A 26,275-nucleotide genomic window follows, 5' to 3' on the forward strand; every position below is an offset into this window, starting at 1 on the left:
TCTGAAACCTGTTTGTTTTGATTTTGACCAGCAGAGAATGATTAAGATAAAGCAGTAGGAAATTGTAATTATAATATCAAATTACCTGCATTAAAAGATGTGGAATTCAACAAATACTGCTATTTTTAAGTTCCACATCTCAGGTTTTATAGACTCAGAAAGCTGGAGAGAATCTCAATCATCTTAGATAAATGCTTCTTTTTAAAAGAACCATAGTACACATTTATTTTAAAAAAATCCAAATATAAGTGGACCCATACAGATCAAACCCATGTCACTCAAGGGTCAGCAGTATTGCAGTGCATCATGAGTTTGATTATAAACTTTGATGATGATTCTGAAGACTGCTGTAGTAACGTGTAAAACCTGTCTCGTGTTTGGGTTTTGAACTTTTTACTTTATATTGGGGCATGGTTAACAGTGTTGTGTTAGTTTCAGGTGTGCAGCAAAGTGGTTCAGTTACACATACTCATGTATGTATTCTTTTTGAAAGTCTGTTCCCATTTGTGTTCTTATATAATACTGAGCAGAGTTCCCCGTGCTATACCATAGGTCCTTTTAAATATAGCAGTGTGAACATGTCAATCCGAAACTCACTAACTATCCCTCTTTCTCACCCTTCTTCCCTGGTAACCATAAGTTTGTTTTCTAAGTCTGTGAGTCTGTTTATGTTTTGTAAATAAGTTCACTTGTGTCTTTGTTTTTTTTTTTAAGATTCTCCATATAAGCAATAATCACACAATATTTGTCTCTCTCTGACTTACTTACGGATCTTTTTGAGATGATGATCACAGCTGTGGATTCTCTTCTCATGAAAACATACTTGCACAGAGGTTTGTGTTATTTTTCAAGACAATCTTACTCCTGAGTCTGTCATGAATCCTAGGTGATGAAATCCCTGTTTTATTCCAAAGCCTGTCCTCTAGGGTCTGAAGAAGTGACACATCTAAAATCACAGAGCTTCTGTAGGTAACACCACTGCTAATCTGTTGGGTTTCCTCCCCCCAACACCCCCCCCCACACACACACACACAGTTTCTATCCCTAAAAGCCCATTCTGAGTTTACAGAAATTGGAGGAAGGGTTAGGGGTGTTAAACCTTAAAACCAACTGTTTCAGTTTGTCTTACTTACCCCAGTTAGGAGATTAAAAATATAGCAATATCCCAAGCATTTGAATCACTGATTTAGAAAAGTCAGATGAACTAATCAAAGTTTTTTATAACCTGTTGTGGTTGTTTGAAGGGCTCATCCAGATCCCCTTTCATGTGTGCTCAGTTGTGTCCACCTCTTTGCAACCCCATGGACTGTAGCCCCCCAGGCTCCTCTGTCCATGGGATTCTCCACACAAGAATACTGGAGTGGGTTGCCGTTTCCTTCTCCAGGGCATCTTCCTGACCAGGCAGCAAACTTGCGTCTCCTGCATTGACAGGCGGATTCTTTACCACTGAGACACTGGGGAAGCCACAGGCCTGATCCACAGTTGATCTAACTACCAGTTTCTACCCAGGCTGCTGGCCTCTGAATTCCTCACATAAATCAGTCTAGAGCACTTGTTCCGTTCCTTCACCCTATCTACCTTGCTTTGATTTATTGTTTTGTTTGTTTGGTGTTTGTTTGGCCATGAGGCATGTGGGATCTTGGTTCCCTAACCTGGGATCAAACCCAGGCCCGCTGCATTGGGAGCACACAGTCCTGACCACTGGACCACCAGGAAAGTCCCCTGTCTACCTTTCCTTTTCGTGCTCCTCCCAAAGGCCCCCCATCACTGTGCTCACAGAAAGCACCACAATAAGCTTTGGTTGCCATGTAGTATCCGTAAGTACACTTCAGTTTCTGTTGCCTTCTGGCGATGTGCCTTTGATTATGTGAGTCGATTTCTGTGAATGTCAGTATCTTTCTCTGTACACTGGACATGGTACCGTTTTTCTTTATAGCCACCCATCTTGCTGTAAGAAGTAAATGTAGCACCTGGCTCCATCCAGTGACAACTTTCACCATGTTCTGCTACATGCGTCTCGTTTGTTACTGGAGTCAGGCGGCTTTCTCAGCACTCTTTGCTGCAGAGAGTGCCCAGGCGGACTCCCCCACATGGTTCACCCAGCATGAACTGTGTTCCTTCTGTTTGATCACTGCCGTTGGGGCGGGGCTGCCTCACGTCGTCTTTTTCCCTTGCCTCTATTCCTCATGATGTTTTTAATTGACACCAACATCTGCTGCTTCAGCAGGCTCTTCTTCAAAATTTGATCCTTAATTTAACAGAAAGTTATTTGTGAGAGTTTTTGTAAATTTGTCTCCCCCCAGTTTTCCATTATTAAGAGAACAGTTTTTTAAATTCCAATGAGGAAACACTTGATGTAGGAGACTTTTTGAGGTCCAGATTTCTATCTCCAGAGTAGTAGAGAGCAGCTAATTCTGTGGCAAAGCTTAGCCTCTAATTGGCTGCTTCCACAGGCTAGGCGCCTTCACTTTGCCTCTGATTTGAAGGGGTGGATTTGAGTGGAGGACTCCTAAACTGGTTAGAAGAGGCTTCAGCGCTCAGTTTTCTGTCTTCATCATGTTCTTATTATTTGAAAAAATTACTAAGCTTACCCTAGTAGATATGTGTTATTCATAAAATATCAATTATTCTAACATATATTACAAAAACATGAAAGTATAAATTAAAGGATGAGCTTTTCAAAAGAGAAAGCTTCAATTATTTTCTTCCTGAGCTCCAGGGAATCGTCTCAGTTGCATCCCTTTTGGAACAGCCCCTGGGCCTGTCTAAGCGTTTGGGTCCAGCTCAAGTCTGCTTTTGCTCATTTGCTTGAACTCACCATTTTATTTCTACAGCAGGATTGTAAACTACCTGTGGTTAGGGACAGTGCCTTACTCTGTAATCCCACAACAATCCCTGGCACAGTTTTGGGTACTTCATATGTATTCAGTATTTACTTTTTGATTGATTTATTGGGATCATTTTATTTAGATTATTATTTCACTGTTAATAAAAGGAAAAACATCTTCAGCCTCTTCCTTTCTTAATAGTTCCAGTGTTAGTCCCCACACTCTTCATGTCCTAAGGTTAAAGATCATCAGGCCTATCTGTGTGTACAGATTTGCAGAAGTAGATGTGCTTTCTGATGAAGTAACTCAATTGTAACCTCATGGCAATGGTGCAGGCTCAGAACCACACCTGTGTGAGCCCCCACATCTGTTTTTTTTCCTTGAGATTTCTGTCTTTTCGTTTCTTATCAAATGGCTGAGTGCTCAACTGTAGCATTTTCTTTTCCTTTTTTTTTTAAAATACTTTCTCTAGAGTTAATTTGTGCTGGTATTATGGGTTTACTACTTTGTATTTTGTATTTTTCAGGTTTCTGTTCTGTTCTTCTGAACAACCACTCTGTCCTTTAATTCTATAGGCTTTTTAAAATTTATGAGAGTAATTATTTGTAATTACACTTAAAATTCTTTATAACTGTTCAATGAATCTCAGTGGCTTAACATCATAATCTTTTTCTCATAGCATTCCCTTTTTTCCCCCATGTATTTTTATTAGTTGGAGGCTAATTACTTTACAGTATTGTAGTGGTTTTTGCCATATATTGACATGAATCAGCCATGGATTTACATGTGTTCCCCATCCCGACCCCACCTCCCGCCTCCTTCTCCATCCCATCCCTCTGGGTCTTCCCAGTGCACCAGCCCTGAGCACTTGTCTCATGCATCCAGCCTGGGCTGGTGATCTTTTTCACCCTTGATAGCATACTTGTTTCAATGCTATTCTCTCAGAACATCCCACCCTCGCCTTCTCCCACAGAGTCCAAAAGTCTGTTCTGTACATCTGTGTCTATTTTTCTGTTTTGCATATAAGGTTATAGTTACCATCTTTTTAAATTCCATATATATGCGTTAGTATACTATATTGGTGTTTATCTTTCTGGCTTGCTTCACTCTGTATAATGGGTTCCAGTTTCATCCATCTCATTAGAACTGATTCAAATGAATTCTTTTTAATGGCTGAGTAATATTCTGTTGTGTATATGTGCCACAGCTTCCTTATCCATTCGTCTGCTGATGGGCATCTAGGTTGCTTCCATGTCCTGGCTATTATAAACAGTGCTGCGATGAACATTGGGGTGCACGTGTCTCTTTCAGATCTGGTTTCCTCGGTGTTTATGCCCAGGAGTGGGATTGCAGGGTCATACGGCAGTTCTATTTCCAGTTTTTTAAGAAATCTCCACACTGTTCTCCATAGTGGCTGTACTAGTTTGCATTCCCACCAACAGTATAAGAGGGTTCCCTTTTCTCCACACCCTCTCCAGCATTTATTGCTTGTAGACTTTTGAATAGACAAATATGGAACGCTTCATGAATTTGTGTGTCATACTTGCGCAGGGGCCATGCTAATCGTCTCTGTATCGTTCCAATTTTAGTATATGTGCTGCCAAAGCAAGCACTCTCATAGCATTCCTATATTGTCATCTTCTCTGTGAATAGAAAAACTAAATCTATAAAGAAAAAAAAATATTGTCAATTGCAAATCAAGACAGTGAGAGAGAGAAAACCAAACACTGGTCTCAGATTTGCAGTTCACTTACATCTCTGTGGACTGCGTCATTCCTTCGTAAAAGGTGCAGTACTGTGTACTTACTAATATGATTCACTAAATTAGATCATTGCAGTTAATGACAACTTAAAGGTTTTGAAATTTTTATTATTTCATTTTCCTGATAGGCTTGTTAGTCATTTTTTTCTTCATTACAAACACCCTCAGAACTTCAAGGGCTTTCTGCTTCTCGTGTCTCTCCTTGTCCATGTCCTTGTCCTTGCAGCTCTCTGTATATGCTCTTCGCGTGGGGAATGGCAAGAGCCTGAGAGTACAAGCCCACCCGAGCACATTAAAGCCTCTGCTCGCAACACGCCTGCTCACGTCTCACTGGCCAGAGCAAGCCAGCAGCCTGGCCTGACATCAGTGGAGCAGGGCGTATACTCAGTCCACAGCAGGAGGCCGTGCAGAGTTACAAGGATAAGGGGCAAAGGATATCAAACCCTATTAAAGAGTGGAAGACTGGGGGAAATAATCTGGTCTACCACTGTAGGGAGGCAGGAAGTTAAAACAGCCATTGATTTGCTGATGTAAGTCTTGTGAACTATAAACACGGCAGCACTTTTTCCCCATGAGTAACTTAAACCTTATTTGACTACTTTGAAAATTCTCCAATGCTCTGAATTTCTTTCAAGAATGCCTCTTTAAACCAAAGTTATTGTTTAATGGAAATGAACACAAGTAGAGATGCTAGTGATGTTAATTGCCATATGGGCTTTGAGGAAGAGGTAGAATTGCTGATTGACTGGGAAAAGTGGAAAGTATAGATGAAGAGGGGATAGATAGAAAACTGCCTAAACAAAAGAAAGCTTTCTTTCAAATAAACTGTTAAGCATTATAAATTAAGCACTTGGAATTGAAATGAAGGGAACAGAATTAAGCTAGATTAACTCACAGTATGGAGGCAGATTTCTGAGACTCAGAAAGACACTTCAGAAAGGCATTAAAATGTCTATTCTTACTAGACAAGAAGGGAGAAAGTTCAGAGGTGGTGTGTTGTAATCTCACAATTGCCTAGCAATCTAAGTCAATTCTAATTTAATATTTTATATGTACATACAGAAATGAGTTTGTATGTTAGAATTAATGCCTGTTAAATACTATAGTGGAATGAATAGTTCCTTAGAAACCCTTTTTCTTCCTGAAGTGATGCTAGGTGTGTCTGTTTAGTTTGCTAACATTTTCTCTTTTCTGTACTGCCTTATTTCTTTCCTTGAATAGGGAGAATCTTTTTATTTTGAAAAATGGCATCATTTACAACCTTTGTCAGGAATATTTCATAGAGGGGAGACAGAATTGACTTCGCTTGAGTTGGTTAGAAAGCTGTGGAAACTCAAAGTAAATAGAACTTTACTATTGTGTGCAGCATGACAATTGTGTCTCCTTTACCAGTATGAACAAGGAAATTAAAGAAGTGTACGGCAAAGCTGTGCAGTTTTAAGCATAACCTCATCTACTTTTTTGTCACAGAAATGAAGTTCCTTTATTCTCTGTTGTATGTGCCTGGCTTTATGAGCAAATGTATTCACGGGAATATAGAAATAGTTTTTTAAATATTATATTTTTAATCATGGACCTGCAAGGTTGCGGACTCTACGGTTAAAAATACAGCACAGGGAGACCCTGTGTGCCCACCGCCTCGTTTCCCCTGGTGGTGACATGAGACTAATTTGTGCGTCATTGGCAGACCCTTTTTGCCCTCTATTTAGTAAGCCTGCTTTTTTCAGATAGCTAACTTTCTTTAAAGCAAGAACACCTGTATTGTGCCTGATCCTCTTTAGCTTTCAGAATTACGAAGTATCGTGAAAGGATCCTTCTGTCAGTGTTGCTTTCTCTCTTTAGTACGTTCCTCTCCATTTCCCCAACTTCCAGGCTGTACCATAGATTGCAAAGGGACCGTGTCTCATCTCCTCTTCTGGCATATTCTCCTCAGCAGTCTAAAAACCTGCTCCTCCTATTGAGGAAATACAATCAGTTGGATATTCAGATTTCTTGTTTTGAGTTTATTGGTGGCATTTAAAAACTTGAGAGGATTTTTTTTTAACATCATCTCTTCTTTTTTTTTCTTTTAGCCTGAAAATGAAATTTCTTCAGACTGCAATCATGTAAGTATGGATTTTCCATAATTCGCCATATGTGTTATAATGTTTTCTTAAATGCACTTAATCTTAACAAGAGAATAATTAACCTTATCTAAGGGCCATGATAAATCTACAAATAGTCCTCCATTGTAGAAACCAGCAGGCTTGGCCAAATAATATTTGTAAACTTAACTTTTTCTTCAGTTACAGCTACCATATGAAATTGTTTCTTTGCATGTCAAATTTACGATTTTAGAGTTTTGTCTTTTAAAGTTATTTCATTTAGTCATCATGCAGTCATCTACTGTGTGCCAGACACTGTGAAAGAAACTGGACACAATTAAACACCTTGAAGATGGAGACATTCGAGTTGGCAGATAAGAGCTCCAGAGATAACTGCGATTAATGCATTCAGTGTCATATCTGTATCTGTATCTACATATTGTCTAAAATCTAATATTAAAAGGAATTGATGTGAAATCACATCTGTGCAGAAAGTGCTGAATGCTTCGGTAGAAGCCTGTTACAGTACAGTGGGGACACAAAAGTGAATTTTGCCCTGGTGGGTTGATGTCCAGAAACATTTAATAGTGGAGATGATACTTGAGTTGTGTCTGCAAAGAGGAGTAGTTATATATCTGACAGTACTGGAAGAAATCACTCCGCCTCCTCATTATTTGGTATTTTGAATGGGAGATTGCAAGAACAGAGAAGCAGATTGGCTGCTTAAATTGATGACTTATTCTAGGTAAGGTCTAGATAAGACAGAGATTTAAAGTAAAACACCACAAAAACAGTAGAAGAAAATATGAACGGGGGTGAGGTTTTTAAAATATAACACAACCTCAAAAACTATTTTAAAAAAAAAAGATACAGTCTATCTTTTTCCTCCTGTTTTAACCTCCATTTCCTAACTCAGTATGTGTTCAAACATTTGCTTCTGTTTCCTGTAATAGTCCGCGAAGCCCTTCAGATTAGACTGTGTGTGATACGTCTTCAGAAGTGCTAAGCAGATGTTTGAATGAATCAGTGAATGAGTGATTGTATTCTTTAGTCATGGAGTGAAGCAGTCTGAGAAAAAGGCTTCTCCATGTCCTACATCATAGAAAGCTCCTGCTCTGTTTCTCCATCTGAGCAGAGTTTAAGAGCTCATTTTTGCTACTTTCCAGAAATTGAATCATGTATTGAAATTTTTTAACTGAAGCTGCAAAGATAAAGTAATATTGAGCTCTCACATGTGAATAGTAATGGCTTTAGAGATTTCATAGTTTGAACCGTTGAAACAGTTGTGTAAAACAGAACTTATCATGTACTTGTCAAGTTGAGGGTTTTAGAGAAATAAAGAAAGATACACTTGGAAATTAGACTCTGGACGACACGCCTTCATAAAAAGCATGTGAAAAGCACGGTTGATTGTGAAATCTGCAACTTAGCCTTCCAGTTCTCAGTTTCTGCGTTAGACTTTTTGATTTAAGAAGAATTTTGCATGTATACCTATTTATATTTTCTTGGAAAAACTCTTATCAGGGATTTTCATTTTAATTGTTTTTGACTTAAAAAAATTTGTCCTTAAGTAAAAATAGAAAAAAGTGTATGTTTGAATGGTAGTGCTTTATTTTGTTTCCACATTTTTCTCTTTTATCTGTAAATACAGTGACATTTTAATGTTACTTTTTGTTCATTAACTGAAGTGTAAATATGCTTTATCTGACTGTATAATGGAACTGTATCATTTATAGTAACCATTAATGTTAAATTTCATGCTATTCTAAGTTTTTGTTTGTTTATTTTTTGTGTTCTTTTCTCTTGTACCTAGTTGTTATGGAATTATAAGCTGAACCTAACTACAGATCCAAAATTTGAATCTGTGGCCAGAGAAGTTTGCAAATCTACAATATCAGAGGTAGGTAGTGAAAGAAAGAATTTCATGGATCTTTAATGACCTGAAAGAGAAAATTACATCTGTTGACCAGACCAGTCATTGAGGGAGAAACGAGTGATTCCGTTACTCTACTTTTCTTGGAATTCACATATATCTTGGTTCAGAGATAGACTCGGGTTGAGGGGGGTGTGTAATTAGACTTCTTTTTCTTAATCTGCACTCAGTAGGCTGCTGTTGATTCAGGCAGCTTGGAAATCAGGCTCTTTCTGTCCCCAGATGGAGAGTACAGTCACTCCTATCTTCAGTGAGTGCTCTCACACGTTGTACAGCCTGCTTATGACTGGGGCGTGTCACGGTGGTTTACCCGGGAGGCTCGTAAGCAGTCCTGAGTGTTTTGGCTGTGCACTTGGGCCAGTTGAACCACAGAGGCATATGCTCCAAATAATAGGAGTTAGCATTAGAAAGGTTTAGTGAAAAGGTTATATATATTGTTATAAATGGATATTGCATATAAAGACAAAAATAATTACTGAAAATATGTATAATATTGCATGTATGCTAATTGGTGATATTTTTCTATTATTTCTCTTGGCTCAGTATAAATATCAAATGATATTAGTGAAAATTGTGGTATTGAACATTGTAATTTATTTTCTTTTATAAAATTAGTGGTAGAAATTTCATGAAGTTGGGGATTTCTACATACTGAAAGAATCACAAAGGAAATAATTGCTGCTTTTCTATCTCAAAGTTAATAATCAGAGGTCTTGCATCATATAGATTTGTCCCCAAACTACCCTATTTTTTTTAAAAAAAATATGTTTATTTATTTGACTGCTCTGGGTCTTTGTTGTGGGATCTTTAGATGTGACATGTGGGATGTAGTTCCCTGGTCAGGGATTGAACCTGGACTCCCTGCATTGGGAGCTCGGAGTCTTAGCCACTGGACCCCCAGGGAAGTCCCCTCACTACCCTGTTGATGACTTACGTTAGGACCATCTTCTTCTGAGCTCTTAAGAGCATCCTACTCCAACCAGGGGAGTCCTCAGCTCATGTACCTCACTTGGCGCTGTATGGGATCTTGGAGAAACTGGTTTCTTCCTCAGACCTTCTACTGCTGCATCAGATGTGCTTTATTCTTCTAAAGCAGTGACCCTTCTTCACATATGTTGGGGCTTCAGAATAGAATAGCCTACTTTAAAACTTTGATATTCAGCGTTTAGGTTCAGTATTACGTGCCTCAAACTCCCTTGGCTCACTGTGTGGCTAACTACACACACCAGTTTGAGTGCCACGTGAAGATTTAGCTCAGAGAGTACGCAGATTCCTCAGAGTAATTTCACCCTTTGTCGGTTTTATCTGTCTGTATTTATAAAGTAAAACTGTTGGGACTTCCCTGATGGTCCAGTGGTTAAGACTGTGCTTCCACTGCAGGGGGCATAAGTTCAGTCCCTGGTCAGGGAACTGAGATCCCACATGCTGCCTGGGCATAGCCAAATAAGGAAGTAAATAAAACTGGCTTCCTTGTAATGTGTGTGCTATATTATGGCCCTCTTGTAATCTTTGGAGGATGTTGTGGTTTTATAACAGATTCATATAACAGGGGTACTTCACCCTCTATAGAGGGAGTCATACTGGAGTCAGAAAAATTAATTATCAGGAAAAATTAAACATTTTATTCTACATTTCCCTCTTTTTTAATTTCGGAGTTATTCTTCCAAGGAGGAAAACAACATCATAAAAATACTGAAGACTGCAAACTGGACTTTTTTATTTACTCTCCATGATTGAGTCAGATATTGCCTGCTTTTCTCTTCGATTATGTCAAAAGTAGAGTGACTGTAGCATTTTTCTAATGGTTCCTTAAGAATCTGTTCCCCAGCCACGTCAGAGTTTACTTCCATTCATAAATACATTGATGATTTAATGCTGTTTTACATTGTTATTCTTATAAGTTTTTTGTTGTTGTTGTTTTTAAACTTCTCTCCAATACAGTGGTTCGAAAAAAGCATAAAATTTTAATTCAGATACCACATCTGGTTGTAACTGGTGGTGGACCAAAATACAAATAGGTACAACATCTCTGTGTTTCAGTAAAATCTCAGGTGATTGAAGCTAAATATACATTTAATTTCTTATTCAGGCTTCAATTCAAAATGTCTAGCAGTCTTCAGATTTTTAAACCATTGGTTGCCTAATAGACCCTGTCTGAATACTTGCTCTTCATTGTTTTAAAAACCCAGGTGTCTTCCACAAGTCCTGTTTTTTTTTTTTTTTCATGCAGGGCTTTTTTCATTAGTTGAATTATAAACACTGAGATTTTTAAGCAGTTTTTTCTCCTTTTACTTTTGAAACTTACCTCTGTTTTACTTTTTAAAAAAATCACAAACAAAAAACCCTTTTCTTGGAAGTACATTTATGGCCCTCTTCTTAGGCATCATCAAAAAAAAAAGAGCCCAAGGTTAAACGGAAAGAATTGCATTCAGCTTGTTGACTGTTGAAGATCTCTGCTGCCTGTAGAAGCCAGTGTGAGGCTGTTTAATTCCCCAAGTTTGCTTCTTTGAAAATAAACAGGATTTTCTCTCTTGAACTGAGTCTTTGACTTGCTCTGAGTTTAATACTGGGGTTAGACATGAAGAGACCCAGTGGCTTATAGGACTGTTGGTGTGTGGTGTGTCCTTCACCCTGTGCCTGCTGGAAAAGGAGGTTGTATTTGTCTTATCAAGTGCACATATTTACCAGAGGTGGTGTAAGAGTGGAGAATGGTCTCTGTTGGTTAGAAAACACCAACAAAACATTCCCTTCTCATTCATATTAAAAACAAACATTTACATTTGGCTGCTTCCTCTTGTCAAAACTGCCGTTTTTGTTTGTTTTTAATTTCTCCAAATGTAGTAGGCGTTTTCCAAACAACCCTCTGTGCTTTATAATTCAACCTTAAAACCCTTTAAGTAGATTTCACTTTTTATGATTGAACTTCAACACTTTTAGGCTAATTTCCTTCTTTAGCACTTGTGGTTTTGGATGCACTTTGCAGAGACACTACCCATGTGGGGCCACTTTGTGCTTGATCCACTAGATCATATGTCTGAACGGCCCAAATTAGAATTGCAGTGGCCTTCCCCTTCCTAGACTTCTTGCCAGACTGCACTGAACATCATTTTTAAACGTGTTTCTGTTTCAGACCGCAGTGGTGACGCTGGGAGTCTACTCAGTTAAAAAACATGCCCACTTTCTTTTCTACTCTAGTTCTGCTCATCTCCATTAGTTAGGCTTTCAGTGTTATTTACAAATTGCTGTTGATGACAACTGAAGAGACACATTAAGTTGAAATTTATTTGCCAGACGTTAAAAATGGAAAGTAAATAATCTGCCTCTTTATGGAGTTAAATCCCCCACATGTTTTCCTTCTCTCTTACCTATTTTCTAAGTACACTAGCACTACGGGGGAAGAAAAAAAAGCCCAAACCCATAGTTAATTCAGAACACATTAATGTCATGTTGAGAGGTAAAATAGTACAATCCCCCCCCTTTATTAATTAGGTTTATTTAACAGTAATAGTTTGCTGTGTAGGTTGGCTTGAGATATGCAACTGGACTTTAGTCCTGCACCTGTTTCTCAGACCTATGCCTTAGATTAATCTTATCACATTCTTTGCATGGGTAATGGTAATTCTCAGTAGAATCATTTTAAAAAGAGCTGTCAAAAACTCTTTTCAATAAAATACATTTTAAGAAATTTTCTCAATAAACTGAAATTTTTTTTAAAAAGCTGTTTTACTTCATTTAAACCTGGATTTTACCTACCCATTTGTTTATGTATGTATTTTCTTGCAAAACACATTAATCAGGTATTTCCTAGAAAGTGCAGAAGTCTTAATAACATAGCACACTATTTTCTTCACAACTAAAGCATTTCTCAGTGTTTTCTTTCTTTCAAGAAGAAACAAGAAGATATCACTGTCTCTTTTGTAAAGGTTGTTTGGTAAGAGAGTAGAATGCTTTCGTAAAACAGCCACTTTGCTTTGAGCAGATCAAGGAGTGTGCCGATGAGCCAGTTGGGAAAGGCTACTTGGTCTCCTGCCTGGTGGATCACCGAGGCAACATCACCGACTACCAGTGCCACCAGTACGTCACCAAGATGACGGCCATCATTTTCAGTGACTACCGGCTCATCTGCGGCTTCATGGACGACTGTAAAAACGACATCAACGTGCTGAAGTGTGGGAGCGTTCGGCTTGGAGAAAAGGTATCCTACTTCACTGGCTTCACCAGAGGGAGCTTACAGATTTGATGAGTGAGCAGCTTTGTATAACTGGCATGGAGAAGATTTGGAGCTGGCATTGGGCTCAAAGTTGAGGTCCAGACAGCCCTGGTACCTAAGGCTAGTTTGCCTGTGGATGCACTTTATCTGTTTGTAACCAAATGTTTCAGTACTGTGTGGGGAAGTAGAGGAATTAATATCTGCTAAGATTAGTGTTATCTTCAAAATGCAAAACCAGCTAGTACTTCTTACCTATAACGTTCCTCTGGAAAAGCTTTCTGTAGTCTTGAGGGAAAAGTAGTTGCATTAGGAGAGACTCAAGTTCTCTAACCTTTCTTAGCATATACCTCACTGTTGTCTAAAAAAAATTACTTAATAAACTCACCAGTACAAAAGTTAGCATATTTAAATAGTAGAAAATTTTAAAATATGTGAAGGGTACTTCTAGCTTATCAAAAGAAAGGTACTCTGTAAATAGGATATGTGTTATCTTTGTGTCAGAACTAGTTTTAGTAAAGACAGGAAAGAAAAGAACTCCCTAGCTTCTTTCTCCTTAATTATATCTGATCTTTCTTTTGTTTTCATTGGTCTGTGGTCCAGAAGGTCACAGTGGAGGTTTGTGCCTAATCCGTTTGCTCAGCAGAAGTGAAAGCTCCTGAGAAGTAGTAGGTGTCGGTGGGAGAGGCAGCTGAGACCTGTGGATGGCATCAGCTGTTAATTGCCGCTGCTCATTAACCTGCTGTTTAGGGAGTGTGAGAGCAAAGCCCCTCTGTTCAGAGCCCTGCTTGCAGGCCTCCATCCTCGGCCGGGACGTGGTGGTAGGATTCTGGAGCTGCGCACACCAGTTCAGATGAGGTTTTGAGGTCTGGCCATTGTCTGGCTGTCACCAAGTCCCCTTTGCTCCACACCAGCGCATGGCTCTGGCCCGTTCCCAGGGCCCCTGAGTTGGTCTTGAGAGCTCTGTGCGCTGGCATACAGCTTCCAGGCAGCTCATGAGAGGCCATGAAGAAGACTGATTCTTGGCTTTCCCAACACATTTTAGAAATGGCACAAAAGCACTTAAGTCACCCTGATAATTCAGAAGCTCCGGTGACTTTATTTATAGTGCTGAGGATTAATATCCAGTTCCATGTCACTCTTAAAAATCGTCACATAAGTGTTCCAGACACACTTTTCAGGAGTCCATGATGACACATTGTCATACCTGTGGTCAGTGGTCCATGCTGTAGAACAGACCATTACAGTCCACCTCTCCCTGTAGTAGTTCTTCCCCATTGCCCACCAAGATAGTTGCTCATCAGCTTCCCAATAGCAATCTGGATTGTCCAGATAAAACCTGATTTTGGCTGCATGTATAAGTTACTAAGTTACTAAATCGGTATTGACTTGAACAGTGGCAGAAAATACTAGTGCCAGAGCCCAAAGGTGTGACAGTGAGTGTTGCTTTTTCGGCTTTGTTAAGAATAACAAAAAATGTTACATGGGGCATCCAAAAGCACATTTTTGTAATTTTCATCTTTTGTTGTACCTGCTAGTTAGATGAATTTCTCTTTATGCCAGGCCCTCACCTTAGCACCCTAGATGGACTTCTGAAAAAGTATGTTCTTTCCCGCATGTGTGTGTGTGTGTGTGCGTGCACACGCACGCATGCACGCTCAGTTATGTCTGACACTCTGTGACCCTGTATGTAGCTCTCCAGGCCCCTCATGCTAATGCTGCAGCCAAGTTTAAAAATGATAGCAGTCTGTCTGCAGCCCTCCCTTGCCTTTTCTAAATATAGTTGACTTCTCTGAAGTCAAGTTATTTAGATAAGAAAATTATTCTGAAAATTAATAAATCAGGTTCTGACCACAGAAGAGAACATGCTCATCAGTTTTAAATTTGTTGCCCTGAAGCTTGCAGTCTCCTCTGTGACTGGCTTTCAACTGACCTCCAAAAGTCAGAGAAGAGGGGTCATGGTTAATCTGTTAGTACACTGCCTTTTGTATGAACATTTAAATGTCATGATTTCAAAACTATATTTTTTTCAGAATATTATTATATGTAAAATTTAAAAATAAAGGCTATATATTTAATAAAACTTGGAATTTTCTAAATAAATATTTTTTAAGTAATTATTTTTAAAAAGAAAAAGCAGATCTTTGAAAGTAAATGTAAATAACTCGTATCATCTGAAGAGAAAGCAGAGTGTGACGTCCAGTACAGGAACTTATTGTGGACATGTGCCTCCTTATTACTGCTTCTATACTTTTCACTCAGTAGTTGTATCATTCTGTCATTCTCTCCTTTTAAAACCAACTACTGTGAATAGTTCAGATATTCTTTTTGTCTCTATCTAGGCAGGTAGGTCACAAAAAAATCACAGATGTTGAAATGGAGGATAATTAATAGCAGAAATGAAAACTGAGTTCTTGCCCCTTTTTCTGATTTGTGTTGTCACTCTCTGGTCTTCCAAGAAAATATTTTTTTTTAAAGCACAAGGTGTATGGAAGACAAAATATTACCTACCGAACTGCTGAACAATTACATGGACACTGTATACTAGTTTTAAGCCTGACATTTGTCTCACCACAGTAGAATTTTAAAAATTCACTGTAACTCCATTTATAGGATCATTTGATATGCATATGTGAAGCTTGCATATTAACAAGTTACCTTCTTAACATCTAAGCCAAAGTAACTTCATTTCTTGTAGATTATGTGCTGGTGTACAGTCCCTTGCTTTCATTTGTATTCAGTAATAACCCTGCAGTCTTCTTTATCAAATATTTGCATATATTTGAGTTTTGTAACTGAATCTGGCTGACCTGGAAAGCTCAGAGACTCTGGGGAACTGAGAAGAATTCTTGAAAAATCTTTTATTTGAAAAAATTATCTAAAGTTATGATAATAATAAAAGAAAACATCTCATGGAGGTGATGTTATGGCTTAATGCCAGTATGTGGTGCTATAATTGCTGTAATTAAAATTACATTTCACATTCCTTAGAGGGTCTCACATGGTGACGCTGCTATGTTTAAACAGTTGTGAACCCTAAGCGTACAGAGAAGCATTTAGATTCATTGCAGGGAAATAATTTCTTTACCCTGTGAAGCCAGAACTTAAGGCTAGGTCTAAATGGAGAACTGACAAGCGTGCTGTTATTTTCAGTCTCTCCTGTATGATTGTGGCCTAATTGCTAGTGACCATCTCAGTAAGGTGTTTCATGAGCTACTCGACTTTGGTATAAGACATTGCTTTATACTATGAAATCATGTGTATCAATCTCTTGTAAACTGTAAATAATAAGTGATTGATGTGTCTCCAAATCTTCGTCATCCCAGGTTTGTTTTTACTTTTGGGAAGTGGAAGTAGGTAGAGCACTTCTAAGTGAGCACAAGGTTAGACAGACTTGTGGTTCAGTTGCTCAGTCGTGTCCGACCCTGCGATCCCTGGACTGCAGCACTCCAGGCTTCCCCGTCCTTACTGTCTCCCAGCGTTTGCTCAGACTCATGTCCAGTGAGTCAATGGTGCCACCCATCCATCTCATCCTGTGTTGCCCCCTCCTCCTTCTGCCTTCAATCTTTCCCAAGATCAGGGTCTTTTCCAGTGAGTCATCTCTTTGCATAGACCAACTTGAGTGTCACTCATAAATTGAGAAGAAAAAATAAGCCTGCATTTCTGGGGTTTGTGTCCACTTTCCTCTCTCTCCTCATCTTTTTTCCAGTTGTCCATCAGAGTTTTTTTTCTCCCTTCGGAGTTACTCTAATAATACTTTCTGGTCATCTCAGATTTCTAAGCATTGGACGGAATCTTCAAGCTAGTGACAAAGCTTGAGGTATAGAAAGAAAATAGGAAGGCACAAGAATATGCCAGTGTAGTGTGCTTCCTTATCTTTCTTGGATTGAAATTTAATGAAAGCTATGAACTTTCCCCAGGAAAAATACACATAACCCACATAGAAATTGTAGCAGTTTCATGGAATGCCAGGGTCCAAAAAAAACCAATGGTGGACTGTTAGCTAGATGCCTGATGTTCCGCAACTGTGTTTACTCAACTGCACTCTAGGGATCACAGCTCTTATTCCCTTTTCACAGGTGTATTAGCAGAGAGCATGAACATTTTCTAGAAAGTACTTAGATATGGAACAAACCCTATTACAGCAAAATGGAAAAATACGTAGTTCTTGTTGAATTGAAATTTTAGTAAAATAAGGTGTTTCCCTACCTAGTTTTAGGAGTCTTATATACAGATGACCTCATAAATGTGGTATTTTACTATAATGAGATTTTATGTGCCTGTGTGTGTATATGTGTGTCTATTTTCTGTTGCTTTGGTTTGCTATATTTATAGATATACCTCTCAAGTTATTGAAGCATATATTCTGAGTATAGAAGATTAGGACTCTGAAAATGTTTAGGGAAAATTTTTCATGTTTGGAGTGAATGAGTGCTTGTGGTTGCTGTGGGGTTGATGCAATGTATACTTAAAGATAATTGGACAGTTTAAGGAAAGCTCTCAAAAGCAGTTTGTATACTTAGTGGTAATCTTGTTAACTCACATTAAGATAAATCTGAAACATCAAAGTGAACATTACTCTAAAAGTGGGGGTCTTTATGGACAATAGAAAATAGAGAAAGAGGGTCTCTGTAGCATATTTCCTCATTAAATTTCGTGGTTTGTCTTATTTTTTAAACTTGACTAAAGCACTATTATTTGAGAAATACATAGCTCTTAGAGGTAAAAGAACAGATTCTTTAAAATTTCAGCGTTTTGTGACTTCCCAGATGGTCCAGTGGTTGACTCCATGCTCCCACTGCAGGGGATGCGGGTTCAGTCTCTGATTGGGGAACTAAGATCCCACATGTTGCATGGTGCAGCCACAAAAAAAAAAAGAAATTCTGACATTTTAAGCTCTGAAAGTCAGGTTTCTGTTTGTAGTGCAAACTGAATGGACTTAAATTTCCCAGGATCGGTATTTCTGCTTATAGCTCTCAAGTATTTTTTTTTTTTTTTTTTTTCCACAAATAAGATCTTTTATTTGTCACCATTAAGAGTCTGCATTTTAAACCGATTCTTGGACTGGTGGTTCGTATCCATCAGCTCGTTCAACTTTAGCACCTGTCTCGTCCCCAGTAGCTTTTCCAGAACTACTACCTTCACCATGTAGCTCCATGAGTTTTCCCAATTCAAATTTAGGCTTCTTCAGCATTTTTACTTTTCTAACGAAGACATCATGGAGCGGATAAATAGATTGGCAAGCCTTTTCTATGTCTTTTCCAATGCTATCTGGAATCAATTTATTGACCACCTCTTTCAAGTCGTTTGTCTGCACCTCTCGGGTCATGATCTCCATCATCTTCTTACGGATCTGGCGCACCTGCTGGTGCTGGGCGTAAGAGGTCTTCCGGATCTGATTGTTGCGCTTTTTAGTAAAACCCACACAGAACAGACGAAGCAAGTAACCATCGGTAGTCTTGACATCAACGTGAGCTTCAATCATGGTCTGCCATTTTTTGACCATGGAGCACATTTTGTCACGGGTAAGATCCATACCATGAAAATTAGTCAGGCAGTTTTTGCCCTGAACATCCTCAGTAATTAGCTTGAATTTTCTAAATGCTACTTCATCATTCTGCAGATCAGCAAGACTCACTTCAAAAACACGACCTTTGAGGCCATCAGACGCGATTTTGGTTCCTTGAGTTCTCGTGACCAATGTTTTCCCAATATTCCTTATATTGAACATAGCTGGTGCTTTCACATCATACCAATCTTTTTTAGAAAATGGGTCAACCACTTTCTTCTTGGCTCCCTTTTTGCCTCCTTTCGTAAGGCGCTTGTTCTTGCCGACCGCCATGGTGCAGTTCAGCTCTCAAGTATTAACATTCTTACCAAAGATTATCAAGGACATCCTCTGTAACTTCCACAGTGAGGTTGGTCCCCACCCTGTGTCTCAGTAGAACATTGGTAAACTTCTGTGTTGAGGTTTTCTGTTGTTGTTTTTTGCTTGTTTGTTTTAACCAAATGATGTTTATTTTGAAGCTCATCTTGGTGAGAGTTTTAAAATGATGTATCCTTGCTATTTTAGGACGCACATTCACAGGGCGAGGTGGTATCATGCTTGGAGAAAGGCCTGGTGAAGGAAGCGGAAGAACGAGACCCTAAGATCCAAGTCTCTGAACTCTGCAAGAAAGCCATTCTCCGGGTGGCTGAGCTGTCCTCAGACGACTTTCACTTAGACCGGCATTTGTATTTTGCCTGCCGAGATGATCGGGAACGTTTTTGTGAAAATGTGAGTCAGCTCAGACACTGTTCTTCTTTGCTTCCTTTTCTTCCTAGTTTTTTTTTTTTTTTTTTTTAAATACTTGATTCCAAAATTAAACCAACACTGTCACATATAGAAAAGCCACTGAAATGGAAGGTGGGGTAGGTCCCAGGAAAACAGGAAGTTATCTGGGTACTGGTTGCGTAGGCCGTAGGTCATATCTAGGGAATACTTGGTTTCAGTCTCCCTTGCATTGTTCTTTCTACTTTATCTCACGTCTCAATTTCAGTTCATGGAAGTCTATTTTACATACAGGAATCCTATCTTGCCAGGGAATCCCATTCATGTATATTCCATGGCTAAAACTTGCCCATATTACATATTTATGTTGAGGTAGTTTGGGCTGAGATGAAGGAAATAGCAGGCAGCTATCTTTTAAAACCAAGTCCTTGGTTACTCGCTGCATACTCTGTAGAACAACTTTCTAACCCTGTAGTCAGAAATAATCTCCATCTTTACCACAAAGGACTGAGAGTGTCTTGTGTATGTTCCCACTCTGTCTGCTGTTGTGAATTAACATATCAGAACCACTGAACAGAGCCACTGCCAGAGTTTTGTTGACTCTAACATTAAGTTATAAGAAGGAGACTCACTGACCCTTCTCTTGGTTCACTAATTAAGAGTACATCTGGGAACACGTGACAGGAGCCAAACGCCATGGGAAACTTTTTTTCCATAATTATCCCGATCATTGTTTTCTTTCAAAGGCTGCTAAATTTTGTAAGTGGCTGAATCATGTGTTCAAAGATAGTCAGCATTATAATAATTTAATAGAAAGTCCTATATAAGATTATGGATTATGCCCAGCATAACTACTTAGCTAGTGATGATGGTGATGGTGTTGTATTCCATCTTACAGACACAAGCTGGTGAAGGCAGAGTATATAAGTGCCTCTTTAACCATAAATTTGAAGAGTCCATGAGTGAAAAAGTAAGTATTTCTTTGAAACAGATCAGCATTTTATTCATTTTCTTAAAACCTTTCTCAAATCCTCTCAAACAACATAAACTCATACCAAAATATAAAATACTGGTACAGCTTAACCTTTCAGAGATAAAATACTGGGCCTTTAGTAGGAAACTAAAGCATATTACATTTAAACAAAAAAGTGAAGCTTCTCATGATATCTGGACTTTGGGAAGTCAATGGGGAATCAATTTGGGAAGTAAAATCAATTTTAATCAAAGCTACAATGAACCCATCTCTGTGTACTCAGGAAGTTTTGACTAACCAAACCAATGTGCTTCATAGGTGATTAGCAATTGAATTTTTCAGCAGCTGTCTCATTAAGCATTCTCACTACTGTTAGTCCTCTGTCCCTCAATGCATGCAAGACTCTTATGATTTTTAAAAGTAATTATTTTGGGCCTTGCTTTCTTGTCATTTACTTTCCTGTGCAGCTGAAACTATTTTTAATTTCAGTTCCTTATATCATTTCAGTTCAGTTCAGTCGCTCAGTTATGTCCGACTCTTTGCGATCCCATGAATCGCAGCATGCCAGGCCTCCCTGTCCATCGCGAACTCCCGGAGTTTACTCAAACCCATGTCTATCTAGTTGGTGATGCCATCCAACCATCTCATCCTCTGTTGTCCCCTTCTCCTCCTGCCTTCAATCTTTCCCAGCATCAGGGTCTTTTCCAAGGAGTCAACACTTCGCATGAGGCGGCCAAAGTATTGGAGTTTCAGCTTCAGCATCAGTCCTTCCAATGAACACCCAGGACTGATCTCCTTTAGGATGGACTGGTTGGATCTCCTTGCAGTCCAAGGGACTCTCAAGAGTCTTCTCCAACACCATAGTTCAAAAGCATCAATTTTTCAGTGCTCAGCTTTCTTTATAGTCCAACTCTCACATTTACTGTTGAATAATTATGTTTAAAAAGTACAGAGTGGAACGTCCAGAGTGTTATGTCAGTTGCCACTTTCATTCTGGTGAAATTTACTTTAGGGATATTTGTTGAAGAGGAAAAGAATATTGTCAAGTTGATGTATGAGAATCTACCAAATATTTATGTGTTTAGATGGTTGCTATTGCTGCAGGAATCAGCAGCTCACCATAGAATTCCAGAGTTGCCCACTCACATATTGCTCCTTCTTGCCACTCTACACACTTGTGCTCGATTTTAACCAAACTTAAACACAGACATTTTGCTAACGACTGCAGTTGCTTATTGTACCTGGCCATGAGCCTCTGCTTATCTTAGAGGTACATGTGAACGGCTGGACCATGTGAGCAGTCTCACAGCTCTCTTGCTGCGCTCTCTCCTCAGTGTCGAGAAGCACTAACAACCCGCCAGAAGCTGATTGCCCAGGATTATAAAGTCAGTTATTCACTGGCCAAATCCTGTAAGAGTGACTTGAAGAAATACCGGTGCAACGTGGAAAACCTTCCCCGGTCCCGGGAAGCCAGGCTCTCCTACCTTCTGATGTGTCTGGAGTCAGCTGTGCATAGAGGTGAGAGCTCATTTCTTTTTATCTTTTATGCTCCTTTTTGGATCTTTCCTCCTGTGTTAGCTCTTTTGAGTACACCTGTCTCTGTGACTCAAGAGTCTATCTATGCAAGCAGAACTCTAGGCTGAGGGCTTGGAGGCCCTAAGTCTTGTTGAAGGCCTTTCCTCTTAATGGCTTTAAAGTCTGTTTTTTTTTACGTCCCAGCTTTTTTTTTTAAGGTTTATTTCTCAAATTCAAATTTTAATTTTTTTTTTCAGATTCAAATTTTAATTTTTAAAGTATTTGTTGCACAGCAGTTTGAGGAGAGTCAGGGAAGTATAATGATTTAGCACGAGAGCTTTGGGTCAGAGAGACATGACTTCAAATTATGACTCTTTCAACAAACTAACTGGCTGGGTGACCATTGTTTGTTTCTTAATCTGTCTAAATCTCATTTTTCTATCTGTAAAGCAAAAATACATTGCCTGTGTTGAGGAGTTCTTTTGAGGACTGAACGAGGTCACTTGACATGGCACTTAGCATATGATAAGTGATAAGTAGTATTATTAGTCTAACAGTGTTTATCAAGAAATTAAACAGTAAAGGAAGAAAGGGTTATCTCATAAGGTCAGACTCAGAGTCTGTTCAGTCCAAGACTGAATCCCTGACAAAGGAATCAAGAAGGATGTTTAGAGGTCAGGGTCATTAAGAAAGAACATTTCTTGGGTCCTCCCTGGAGGTCCAGTGGCTGAGATTCCGTGCTTCTATTGCAGGCAGGGGGTGAGGGTTCGCTCCTACATGTCGCATGGCGTAACTAAAAAATTAAGAAATACTGTTTTTTTTTAAATTTTTTAATATGGACTATAAGCTATAAAAATGAAGTTTCTGGCTGCTTAATGAATCATGCTGGGACAATTGACTAGTGATTAAAAGTTAGGTGGGAAAAGATCAGTTGTTAAAGCTCAGAACTTTGTGGTGAATTTTTTTTTTTTTTTTGGTATCTGGGTAGTTAAAATCTCCTAAACTTAAAAGCCAGTAGAATAGCAACCAGAGAGAGTGCATGGTCTTGGAGTGACTACCAAACAAAGGACATTTTGAAGGCAATTTGGAGAATTTTGATTATGGTCTGGGTATTTGATGAAATTTTCCTGAAATGTAAAGGTGGAGATTGTTGACTAGTAAAGGCATATCATAAAACAGTATAACATCTAATTTGGTATTTAAAAAAAAAATAGATAATCTTCTTAGACTGCAAATTAACAGGAAACACAGAAAGACTCCACAAATACACAGACATAGGATATGAGCAGATACTTCATAGAAGTTATATGGATCGTTGGGCTTCCCTGGTGGCTCAGACAGTGAAGAATCCACCTGCAATGCAAAAGACTCAGGTCCGATCCCTGGGTCAGGAAGATCCCCTGGAGAAGGGAGTGACTACCCACTCCAGTGTTCTTGTTAATACTAAAACGCCTGACCATATTGAGTGTTGGCAAGGACGTGAAAGAACTGGAACTCCACTACTGGTGGGAATTTAAAATGGTATAGCCACTTTAGAAAGTAGTTTGCCAGTTTCTTAAAAAGTTCTGTATACATCTATCTCATGACCCAGCCATTAACTCCTAGATGTTCACCCAAGAGATGGGAAAGCACATGTCCAAGTAAACTCTTGTGCGTGAATGCTCATAACAGCTTCTTTGTAATAGCCCAACACTGGAAATAACCTAAATGTCCATAAGTGGTTTAGGTGATAAACAAATTGTAGTATAGCCACATAATAGGATGATATTACTTGGCAGTAAAAAGGAACACACTGTTGATTCATGGTTGAATCTCAAAAAGTCTGGAGTCAGACCTAAAAAAGGAGTTCATAGTGTCTTATTCCATTTATATGAACCTTATTTACATGAACTTCTAAAAACTGCAAACTGGTGAACTAATCTGTAGTCATAGAAAGCGAAGCAGTGGTTGACTGGGCATGAGGTAAGTGGTAGAGAGGAAAGGGAGGGATTCTAAAGGAACATGAGGAAACTTTTGAAGGTGATGGATATACGTTCAGTATCTTGATTGTGGTGATGGTTCCATTGATGCATATGTATGTCAGACTTACCAATTATATGTTTTAAAAGTGTAGTTTGTTATATGTCATTTATACCTTGGTGGTAAAGAATTCACCTACAATGCAGGAGATGCAAGAGATGCAGATTTGACCCTTGGGTCAGGAAGATCCCCTGGAGAAGGAAATGGCAACCCACTCCAGAATTCTTGCCTGGAGAATTCCATAAACAAAGGAGCCTGGTGGACTACAGTCCATGGGGTCACAGAGTCAGACGTGACTGGGCGCAGCATGGCAGCATACCTCAGTAAAATTGTTTTTGTTTTTTTTTTTTAAATAAGTTTTTGCAGATGGTGTTGACAGCTCAAGGAAGAGTTGAGGAGCCATAGTGAGTATCTGAAGTGAAGTTTTTTCCACAAGCTTACAAGCTGTAAGCCAGGGATTTTCCTGGCTTTCATTTTCACCCTAGTAGTTATCTTATATTGATAAGACTTCCGTTGGCAAAACACATGCATTATTAGTTCAGTAGTATAAATCTGTGTAAGACACTGACGAGGTAAACCCTGGTCCTTGGAGTTTTATGCTGATAAAGCTTTTGCTTTTCAGTCTGGATGACAGCATGACTGTGTATTGTAGTCGAGGGGTAAACTTGTACTTCTCATGTGTAGTGGTCTCTGATCCTGATGTCCATGATGCTGTGACTTGCCTCCTCACAGGGCGACAGGTGAGCAGCGAGTGCCAGGGGGAGATGTTGGATTACCGCCGCATGCTGATGGAAGACTTCTCTCTGAGCCCCGAGATCATCCTGAGCTGTCGAGGGGAGATTGAGCACCACTGCTCTGGATTGCATCGGAAAGGGCGAACCCTGCACTGTCTGATGAAAGTGGTTCGGGGGGAGAAAGGGAACCTTGGAATGAACTGCCAGCAAGCGGTAACGACCCATTTTCTACTGCCGTTTTTGATGTTAAAGCATTTTATCAGCTGAGGAACCTCCTCTTCCTGAGCTAATTTATCTGGATCATCTGTGTCATCACAGTGAACTTTAGGTATTAAGAACTAGTCAAAAACTGAAGATAGATGATCTAAAGGGAAAAAATGTTCTTAGTTGTCTGCTTCATTATCTATCCTCAGTCAGATGGAGGGATGTTCTGCAGTAATTTGTTTCTCAAAGTTTCCTTCCTTGATACAGTAGTCTTCCACACTTGTCTGTGGTTGACCATTAATTTTCTTTGTTTTCTGCTTGGTGGCTTTGATTTAGTGATCTGTTAACAAACTGTGAAGCTTCAGAATAATTGTTAATGAGTATATACCCTTCCAAATACTCTGTGAACATGAATTTAAATTCTTTTCAGCTGTGACTGAACAAATCTGGGCCCAGTCTCTCTTAGATCAAAGAGACTGCTGTTTGTCTTCTAGACTAATCATTTTTTGGAAGCATTTTCTCGGGATTTTCTAACCAGTCAGGGAAGGAATAGGTATATAGTCACATAACCATTCACGTTCTTAGTGTTGACATCCCCCACTGCTGTCACTGATTCCGGTGTGGTGGTGATCCCTTGAGCTGTTAACCTCCTGTTCTGTCGGGCATTCACTGTCGTCTTTTAGAACCTGCAGTCTGGTGCATGTACTGAGAATGCTCAGAGTTGGCCTGTCAGTCATGGATATTTAATTGATACAGTTCTTAGAGAAACTTCTAGACTTGCATGATGCTTAATAACAGTCTCTCAAAAAAAGATGTAAATATTTTGGTCTTCATCAGCATAAATAAATAAATAAAATTGGTAGTCATTTGACAGTAGTAATAATCTTCCTACTGACCAACCACTGCATTTTGTAGCTTCTTCAAATTGCCACAAAGAATTGGTATAAATAACTTCCATCCCAGGAAACTGGAAATTTTTCCTATTTCTCTCATCTTGTTTGTTGACTTCTTTGAGAACAGACAGATTTGGGATTTTTCTTTTTTCATTTTCTTTTGATCTTTGTTCTCTGATCAGATATGTGATGGGGTCAGTGCTTTCGTGTGAGCCTCTGTAAGACTGTAGGTGAAATGTGTGAGGATTAGAGAAGGCTCCTACAGAGGCTAAATCCATGACACAAAAAGGTCTCCAATTCTTTAACTTGGAACAAAGGGAGCCCCAAGCAGAAGGATTGTAGTTTTCAAATTTGCTTTGTGTTATTTAAGATTTCCACCCCAAAACACCATCTGCTGCCCATCTGTAGTAATAATGATTATTTTTAATCTGTAAAAAGCTTTGCAGCTTACACAACCTTCTATATATTATTCTTTGTTATAATCCTCCACAGTTAAAAAATACTGGAACTTAGAGGTTAATCAACTTGTCTTTGTTCTCAAAGCTAATATCTGGCAGTGCCAGACTATTAATAGAACTCAGGTTTTCTCATCCCTAATTTAGAGCTTTTTCTTCTGTGCCCCAGTTGCTTTCTCCTCAAAGACAGGGAAAAAAAGAATCTGAGGCACATCTTCTGATGCTTTCACTTTATTTTATGACAAAGGTTGGAAGCAGAAGTAAATGTTAAAGAACATATTCTCATTTTCAGCTGCATAATGACAAATATTTTTCTGTATACTTGTGATAGACAAGCTCTGGTTTATCTCTTGGGTATATAAAAAAAAGTTGAGAAAAAATAGGAAATTATAAGTAA

The 26,275-nt window shown here is 39.0% G+C and overlaps 2 protein-coding genes and 1 non-coding gene across 3 annotated transcripts in view; 1 reads left to right on the forward strand and 2 right to left on the reverse strand.

The window, feature by feature from the left end:
- Positions 1-26,275, forward strand: part of GLG1 (golgi glycoprotein 1) — a 118,759-nt gene that overhangs the window by 69,153 nt on the left and 23,331 nt on the right. The window contains exons 2-8 of the mRNA XM_043437732.1: positions 6,663-6,695; positions 8,488-8,574; positions 12,587-12,802; positions 18,888-19,091; positions 19,984-20,055; positions 21,393-21,576; positions 24,325-24,539. Coding sequence (XP_043293667.1) covers positions 6,663-6,695; positions 8,488-8,574; positions 12,587-12,802; positions 18,888-19,091; positions 19,984-20,055; positions 21,393-21,576; positions 24,325-24,539 — 1,011 coding nt within the window. The remainder of the gene's footprint in view (positions 1-6,662; positions 6,696-8,487; positions 8,575-12,586; positions 12,803-18,887; positions 19,092-19,983; positions 20,056-21,392; positions 21,577-24,324; positions 24,540-26,275) is intronic.
- LOC122421776 lies at positions 4,335-4,441 on the reverse strand. The gene has a single exon (XR_006263593.1). It is a non-coding gene; the product is annotated as a U6 spliceosomal RNA (small nuclear RNA).
- Positions 17,798-18,670, reverse strand: LOC122421587 (40S ribosomal protein S3a). Its single transcript, XM_043437734.1, has one exon. It carries the CDS (start codon positions 18,654-18,656, stop codon positions 17,862-17,864), a length of 795 nt encoding a protein of 264 aa, XP_043293669.1. The 5' UTR covers positions 18,657-18,670; the 3' UTR covers positions 17,798-17,861.

This window comes from Cervus canadensis, chromosome 18 (genome assembly GCF_019320065.1).
Source record: "Cervus canadensis isolate Bull #8, Minnesota chromosome 18, ASM1932006v1, whole genome shotgun sequence".
Taxonomy (NCBI): Eukaryota; Metazoa; Chordata; class Mammalia; order Artiodactyla; family Cervidae; genus Cervus; species Cervus canadensis.

What these genes read in the sequence shown, in the direction of transcription:
- LOC122421587 (XM_043437734.1), bottom strand. Translation starts at nt 18,656, where the DNA reads ATGGCGGTCGGCAAGAACAAGCGCCTTACGAAAGGAGGCAAAAAGGGA.